Source organism: Octodon degus, unplaced genomic scaffold, assembly GCF_000260255.1.
Source record: "Octodon degus isolate 3935 unplaced genomic scaffold, OctDeg1.0 scaffold00140, whole genome shotgun sequence".
NCBI classification, from domain to species: domain Eukaryota; kingdom Metazoa; phylum Chordata; class Mammalia; order Rodentia; family Octodontidae; genus Octodon; species Octodon degus.
The window spans coordinates 6,854,499-6,863,150 of record NW_004524716.1 but is presented as its reverse complement, the minus strand read 5'-3'; the positions used below and the strand labels follow the sequence as shown (position 1 = coordinate 6,863,150).

The 8,652-nt window shown below is 45.9% G+C and overlaps 1 protein-coding gene across 1 annotated transcript in view; it reads right to left on the bottom strand.

Moving 5' to 3' along the window:
• Positions 1 to 4,024: 4,024 nt before the first annotated feature.
• The window catches only part of Adora3 (adenosine A3 receptor), a 21,114-nt gene continuing 16,486 nt past the window's right edge, over positions 4,025 to 8,652 (bottom strand). Inside the window, exons 6-9 of the mRNA XM_023701747.1 lie at positions 7,313 to 7,379; positions 6,303 to 6,396; positions 5,770 to 5,831; positions 4,025 to 4,093 (exon numbers count right to left, since the gene is read on the bottom strand). Coding sequence (XP_023557515.1) covers positions 5,820 to 5,831; positions 6,303 to 6,396; positions 7,313 to 7,379 — 173 coding nt within the window. The 3' untranslated portion in view covers positions 4,025 to 4,093; positions 5,770 to 5,819. The remainder of the gene's footprint in view (positions 4,094 to 5,769; positions 5,832 to 6,302; positions 6,397 to 7,312; positions 7,380 to 8,652) is intronic.

The window sequence follows — 8,652 nt, the reverse complement described above, 5'->3', positions numbered from 1 at the left end:
AAGAGATATGCCTAGCAAACTTACATGAGAAACATGATTAGTCTGCACCTCAATTCACTCTGAATATCAGTGGATAGTCAGACAGACAACCCCATTAAAATATCAATAAGAACACTTTCACTAGGCAAATTTAGTATAAAGTTCTTATATAAGTAATAAAAAATCTAGAAAAGTTCTAAAAATAACAATAAAAGTAATATGAGATAGCTAATAATTAACTAAAAATACCTTATTTATTAAGCATGACTGGTTAAACCGATATGGTAGTGGCACATGACTAAATAATCAATAGAAGAGAGCAAATGGACCAGTAATAGACCAAAATATGTGAGGAAATTTTGAGTATAATGAAGACAGTCTGAGTGATTGTCCCTGGAATCCAGTATCTGGGAACTGAAGACCAGAGTAGAAAGGGATCTACTGGGCTGGAGAGATGGCTCAGTGGTCTAAAGCACCTACTTAGAACAAGCTCAGCAAAGCACAGGGACCGCAGTTCAATCCCCCAGCACCACATGCCAGCCAGCCTCGCCCCCTGGTGGGCTGAGCTGCCCCCCCCACACGAATAAAATAAAAAAAAATTAAAAAAAAAAAAGAAAGAAAGGGATCTACTTTCCTTTCTTGTAACCTTCTTGTAACCTTTGAAGTGTTTCACTTACAGTCTTGTTGAGGATCCCCAGGGGCCTCTCATCCCCCTATTCCCAAGCTGAATCCTGAAATAAGAAAAAGCACTCAGCAGACGGAAAACACAGTCTCATCTTTATTATGAACACGGATGACGCTGGAGAATACAGCTCATCCTGTAGCTGTGGAGAAGCAGGATTCAGAACACAGAGCTCCCGAGCTGATGCCGCTGGGGCTGGGCACGTCCACTTCCTTCTTTGCAACCAGTCCAGGGCACAGCCAGCCTCTAAGCACTTACACAACAGACCATTTGCTCTGTGAAAGGTGCGCGAAGAGACTTAAAAAAAGGAAGACGCGCCGAGTACGGACACCCACCTCCTGCTCCCAGTCACAGACAGGACGCTCCATTTGCTGGGGCAATCGCTGAGGACTGTTGCGTGGTGGAGCTCTGCTGCAGACAAGCGAGTGGGAGAGACGAGGAGCTCCCCCGACAGACCTCAGACCTCAGCGGAAAGGAGGAGAAATAACAACAACAACAACAACAACCAAACAATAATGCTGGTGTGTTGCTCGGTGATAGAGCACATGTCTAGCATGTACAAGTTCTTGGGCTTAATCCTCAGCACTGAAAAAATAATAAAACAAAATACATTATTATTATTATTTTAATGTATTTGGTACAATGTCTATAGGGTCTCACTACACAGATCAGACTCCTAGTGCTTCTCCTGTTTTCAGCCTCCCAAGTGCTGGGATTATGTGTGCACCACCACACCCAATCTCAATCACAGTCTCAGCACAGCCTAGAGGCCAGGCCAGCACAGTGGCATGCAGATGGTCAAACCCTGGTCCCTGCACCTGCCTAAGCAGGTGCTTTAGTTTCCTGAGCTATCTGGCTGGCCCTATTAAGTTTTTTTTTTTTTTTTTTTAATCAAGGTAAAGAAATGAAACTTCAAAGAAATGAAGTAATTCACTGAACGTCACCCACTACCAAGAGACAGCTAAAATTTAGAACATGTTCTCTGGCTTCAAAGTCTTTGGTTCTTGCACGCACACCGAGCAGCCCTGTGGCACTTACAATAGCAGGGAAAATGGAAAGGCCAAGTCAGGAGATGTAATCAAGAAAACATATTCTTTCTTAATAGAGCAGCAGCTTCTGGGCCTGGATGTGAAGAAGCTAGTGGGAAGGGGTTTGTTAAGGCCCAGGCTCTCTGCAGGAGTGAACAGGTCCAGGAGAAAGACCTGTTTGGGGAAATGGTCCTGTGATGAGGCTGAGGCACAGACAGAGCCGTCAGCCCCAGGAGGGCAGCAGAGCCCCAGGAAAGGCCCCCACCAACTGGCTGGCTGCAGGAAGCACACACTGGGACAGAGCGCAGCCGACTGGTGACATTGGACAGTTACGACAACCCAGAAGCCACAGCCTCTTTCCCTCTCAGGCCAGCATGTCGTCACCATAGCTACACAAGCAGGGGTGCGCACTGCCCTAGGCAGCCAGCTCTACATGAAGTAGTAAATTGTTCTTAATTAAATAACTGACCACAAATACCCATCTCTGACAAAACTAAGCCAAAAAAAGAAGATATGAATGAAGGACCATTTTGTATCTGTATATACAAAATAGGATAAATATACAGCTACTTTCTCTTAATTCAATGAGAAGAAAGATTTGTGTTTGAACAGGATATCATGGCTGCATCTTGTGCTATGAATAACTACTAGGAAGACAACATTATGCAATGTATTAATTGTAACTTGGGGCTGGTGAGATGGCTCAGTGGTCTAAAGCACCTACTTAGAACAAGCTTAGCAAAGCACAGGGACTGCGGTTCAATTCCCCAGCACCACATGCCAGCCAGCCCCGCCCCCTGGTGGGCTGAGCTGGCCCCCCCCACACACACACACACAAATAAATAATTAAAAAAAATAATTATTGTAACTGTCTTGCTAACCTGCTTTGAAACTGTCTCATTGCTATTTGTTCCTCAATAAAATCAATTTAAAAAAATAAATTAAATAAATAAATAACTGACCACAGATTCAAAAGGTCTTTCCTGGGCAAGGGAGGAGAAAAGTCTCTTGAACCCAGATCATGGAATCGCAAAAAATCTGAATGCTTCTTAGGGGGAATAATTCTCCAGCATGTCAGTCAATACTTCTGAAGATATCTTTATCCATGAGGTAAGACCTATGTCCTCAACTCACCTTGTATAACAGGATATCTGAGTGGACCCCAGGCTATTTGATATATGTCCACACAGAAGAATTGGGTTGGGTTTTGCTAGAAAGGAGAAAAGGGTACATTTGATATTTGATTTGAGATGCAGGCAGGAAAAGAAGCCAGATTGTGACCTACATATAGGCCGTCTATCCCTTCATTCTTTCCTGGAAGCCTGCTGAAGGGGCTGTGAGCTCCCTACCGGTGGAGGGGGAGTCAGGGTGGAGGCTGAAGGGACTGCACTCCTGGAAGACTGGAAGCCTGGCTCTGATCCCACAGAGCACGTGTAGAATCATAGCAACAGCAAAGCTCTGTCTCTGCGCTGCTCAGAGGAGGGGGTGGCCTGCGTGTTCTGAGGACTGGGCCTGTTCAGGATTACACTGGGGGGAGCATGGCACCTCACGGCGCAGGGTTCTGTGGAGACAAGTGTGTCAGAGGCTTGAGAATTCCCAGAAAGAGCAGGACCAACACTGTGCTTCCTGCTAGTCCACCCTTCCCATGAAATGCTATTCTAAGGGAGGAGAGGTGCTAAGTGAAGGTGAGAGTTTAGAGTGCTGGTAATCCTGGCTCTAATGACAGTATAACTTTACATGCACCCACGGCTATGGCATCTTGGTTTCGATGTGTGTTTCTGATGTGAATCAGTTTGTCACTCATTCTCCCTTGTTTTCTCATTGGCCAGAGCAGCATCTACTCATTCTCTCAGCAACTTCACATACCGGGCGTGATTTTTCACCTCCAATTTTTTCACCAAGAGAATTCAAGAACATCAGATTTATTCTATCTCTCTTCCTTTGGGTGACATGAAACAAGTTAAGAAAAATGAAGGAACTTTCCAAGCAATCTGTTCCCGACAATGCCCTAAGAGAAATTAGACTGTGGTGTTCCTTTGACACTGGCCAATGCTGTCTTGGCTGCCTGGCTACCGTTCTGCATCTCGCTTTCATTTCTGGCTAATCAGATGCGTGAGAAGTAAGGCGTGGAGGTGCTATTCGATTGCTGCCTCAGGGCAGTAGTCTACCCTCGCTTTTCCGCCTGCAGTGTTACCTGGCTGCAAACACTTGCTGGCAAGATTGTAGTTCTCCCAAGAGCCTGAGAGAAGAAAATCAGCTCTGTAGATGTGGGCCAGTTGTCACAGTCATCCTATTGTACCACCATAACTTTATTCATGAACAAAATAAAAGAAATCTTCAGTAATATCTGTTCAGTATGAGCTTTCATTGAAGTCAGGATACGTGGAACGTGCTTCAAAATTGCCTGTTTTGTTGGGCAGTAGAAAAAAACTGAAATGAGATCTATTGCCAACTTAACCATTTCTTCAGCAAGAGATACAAATTCTCTTTGTAGGGACTAAACAGCAAGGTTTGTTTTCAGGGATAAAATCACACATTATTACTGCAAGACTCATCACCAAGAGAAAAGTCTAGGTGCATTGGGCCGGCATTCACCTCTCAAGCTCTGATATGAGTACACCTTGCGGGACTGCTTCAGAAACCAAGGATGGCAGGCTAGAAGGAAACTGGGTTCAGGCCGCCACCTTTCAACTGCTTGTACGGAAGCAGGCCTCGGCTGAGAGGGGCTTTGTGCGCCTCACCAAAGAAGAACAGCATTTGATTACAGCATTCTGTCTCTCCTCTACTTGCTCTGACATGTTCCCATTTGCGTTTCTGTACGGTAGCTTGTCTTCGTCCTATTTTACATTCTGAGCTCCATGAAGACAGACACTATTTGTTTTGCTTGTCTTTGTGTTCTGAGCATGTAGTGTGGTCTAAGTTTGCTGAATGAATGACTGACTGAATGAATGAATAAACATAGGGCATATGGAAATAGGGTCTTCAATATAGAAAAGAGAGCAGCTCAGGGGCTGGGGAGATAGCTCAGTGGGATAAGCGCTTCCCTGGCAACAAGCGCAAGGGCCTGAGTTCAATCCCCAGTTCCACAATAAATAAATAAATAACTGCTTGAAAAGAGAGCAGCTCAGAGACATAAAATTTGCCTTAAGCCATGCCTTTAAAGAGTGACAATGGTGTTTTGGAAAAATACAGTGTTTCCAAAACTATACTGGAAGCATATAATTGTGTTCCAGAGAGAGTGGCTCTGGCAAATCTGAGAAAGGTGTTGCTCTGCCCTCACCCCCCGCCTGCGTGGTCCCGCAAGCTCCTGGAAGACAACGGAGCAGCAATGCCATGGGGCTTCTGCTTTGCTTTCCTAGGGGTCCTGGCTTGCTACAAGGCCAAAATGTTACAGAATGAGCAGGAGCATTCCAGGACTCAGTTTTGCATGTTAGCTTGTAGCCTCAGACCTTTGTGTTTCACTAATAGGTATCTCTAAATTTGTTTTATTTATTTATTTATTTATTTATTTATTTATTAGAGAGAGAGAGAGAGAGAGAGAGAGAGAGAGTGTGGTGTGTGTGTGTGGCCAGCTCAGCCCACCAGGGGGCGGGGCTGGCTGGCATGTGGTGCTGGGGGATCAAACCGCGGTCCCTGATGCTTTGCTAAGCTTGTTCTAAGTAGGTGCTTTAGACCACTGAGCCATCTCTCCAGCCCCTCTCTAAATTTGGTTTATCTCAATTTCTATACTCGGAAGAGAAGAGAATCTACTGTTCTGGCTATGCCTGCAGTCTCTTCATTGTCTAACATATTTCTTTGGCTTCTGAGCACAAAAAGAAAAGAGAAAATCTGCCAGCCAAAGTGTCCCTTCTGTCTGATGTTGCTCTGCTCTGTGTGCCCTTCAGGGCGCAGCAGAACTGCCACATGGTGGCATAGAGGATCCTCCAGACGTTAAGATCGGCCCTCATGTCTCTGACGCAGCCTCAAAGGGAAAGGTGTACGAATCACACAGTGGCTTCTCTTTATAGGAAAGGGGAGACCTGAAGATGAGTTTCTGTGGGGTAGAGGACTCGGGGCAGGAGAGTCCAAGAGGGAACTTACCAAGGGTGTTGGGATCAGGAGAAAGCTTTGGATGGTTTGAAGTTGTCTCACTAGACCTTTACCTACAGTCATTCCAGGGGAAAAGGAGACAAAGCTGAAGGGCCTCTTTCCTTCCTGAAGATTAAGGCCACAGCCCCTGTATCCATCCTCTCCCATTTGGACCCTCCTCAAGATTCCAAACAGGAGCCTCGGCCCCAGTCCCTCACAGTAAGTAAACAGTTTCCCCCAATTTGTGTGGGGCAGGCAGGTGGCATCCAGAAGCGGAACCAATAGTGCAGCTGGCTTTGGACGCCCCTCTTCCTGTCAGCACACACCTCTACTTCAGAAGGTGACAGTACTCTCTCTGTCCCCTCACATGATGCCTTTGTCTCTGTGAAGAAGGTATAATTTCTAGCCATGGACTGGCTGCATTGGCCTCCATATGACCAGACAATAATACGAGCAGTGTTGCATTTACTTATTTGGAAGCTGCCCCTTGACCTCTTGCATTTTTTCTACTTCCTGTCTACCCCTCCCCACAAATAGCCACTTACCTCTTCTATTCCTTCACTTCTTCTTGACAAATGAATGATTATAAAGATGATCCCCAAACCAGTCATCATTATGCACATGATCAGAATGAACATCCTAGAAGAAGTACAATTGATGTCACATTCCTTGATCTCACATTTCTTCAAAGGAACTGACTTGACTGCCTTCTGGTCCCCTATTTCAGATCATCTGCTCTGAGACCTGCACACTGCTGCTCCCAAGCAGGTTATAATAGTTCCTGACCACCATATTCTTTTACAATTACCCTCTCTTCTGAGCCTGGAGAACATCTGGCCAAACTGGGTCAATAAGCCTCTTCTTCAGAGGATGAGAATAGGAAAGTACAGCCTGACTGGCCAGTCCTTGGAGTAGAGGACAAACACTTGGGAACTATGAATGGATTTTTCCTTTGGGGCTAGGGGAAGAGAGAGAGAGAGAGAGAGAGAGAGAGAGAGACAGAGAGAGAGAGAGAGAGACAGAGAGGAAAAAGGAAGAAGATGAGGAGGTAGAGAGAAGAAAAGAAGGAAAGAAAGAAGGAAGGGAGAAAGAAAAACAGACAAAGAAAGAAAGAAAGAAAGAAAGAAAGAAAGAAAGAAAGAAAGAAGACAGGATAAAGCACAGAGAGAAGAAAGCAAACACACATAAAAGAGAAGGTAGCAAACTAGATTTAAAAAGAAGAAAAAGACACAAAGTTTGAACAATGCTCCTGATAATGTCTGGAATGGCAAGAACCCTGCCTGTGCATTTGAGCACTTCTCTTTCCTCATAATAAATGCCTCCTACTAATTAAAGGACCCAAAGGCAACTTCTATTGCTTACAACCAAGAGTCCTAAGCTACATTATTTTGAAAGATAAGATGGGCACATTAAGGACATATAGTTCAGGTGGAAAAGCAACAGGCAGCTGAAAACCAGTAGATGAAATCAATCATAGTATGGTGTTGTTGGGGCCCCACTCGCCACTCTCCGAACCCTCCCCTCCCAGGCTGATCTGTCTTCTGATTGCACTGACCTGGCACGATCCACCTTGCGGAAGCCTTTGGAAGCCCTGCAGCTTGTGTTCTTGCTGGCTGATGGATCTGAATCAGAGAGGATGTGCTGAGTGAGTGAGGCCCACAGTTGGGCCCTCCTGTGCCCTCCTACTGCCTTGCCAAGGCACACTTCCTGCCACGGGGTTTCACGCACCCATAAGAAGAGGTCTCTTTTCCAGATTTGCACAGAGACTCAAGCAGACTAGAAGGACGCCTTGCTTAGAGTGCCAGCCTGTGAACCATTCCCATAGGAAGGCGTACCTGACGTGCCAGAGGGCCAGTCTTATGCTTAAGGAGTGCATCATAGGTGTCATGACCACTACATTGTCCTTCTGACAGCCACTTAAACCAATGAGAAAAGTCTCATCATGGTCCCCTTATCTCCTTGGATAAGACTGGGAAAGATGGGCCACAGAGATAGCTCAGTGGTCTAAGTGCCTGCCTAGGCAAGCAGAAGGACCTGGGTTCAATCCCCAGTATCACATGCCATGCTGGCCCTACATGTGGTGGGGCACCCCTGTGACCCCAGCACTGGGGAGGTTGAAACAGGAGCATCACTATGAGTCTGAGCTGCATAATGAGACCCTGTACCAAATACATAAAGAAAAAACATTTTTTTTAATTAAAAAAGAAATACTTGGAAAGGTTTGTTTCATTTAAATTAAGGAGCACAAGTTTCATCTGAGGAGTTGGGTAGGCCTGCTCTCAACCTGAGCCTAAAATTCAAGCAGACTATACCAAGCAGAAGCACACAGAGCAGACGCACCACTGTCGGTGTGACGCTGCACTCAGTGAGAGGCTTGCTGCTCAATCAACTGCTGCTTGGCCAGGTGAGAACAAGCACTCCGCCTTCCCCACCCCAGCGCAGGGTGTGGTTCTGGGGTGGAGACTTCCCACAGTTCCCTTTGAGTCCTTCCGGTTTGTTTTCCTATTGGCATTGTGCTCCAGACTGGCCTAGGAAAAGACACCTCTTCTAAAAATGGGAAAGAGGGAAACCTACAGGAGAAGAGCAGAGAAACGTGTTACTTTCCATAAACTGTCTAATAGATGGAGACACAGGAAGAGGTGTCCAGCGAAGGCACTGTGGACCTCTGGAGAGTTCATGCCTTTTCGCATGTGGGAAGTTGCAATGGAATCAGGCTGCCTTCTTCCTTTTCTGTTCCTGCCCCCCTCCCCCTCTCCCTCCTCCCTTCTCTTCCCCCTCCCCCTCCCTTCTCTCTCTTTTCTTCTTCTTCTTCTTCTTCTTCTTCTTCTTCTTCTTCTTCTTTCTTTCTTTCGTCGTCGTCTACTTCCTATTGTTCTTCAGTATTGGGGATTCATC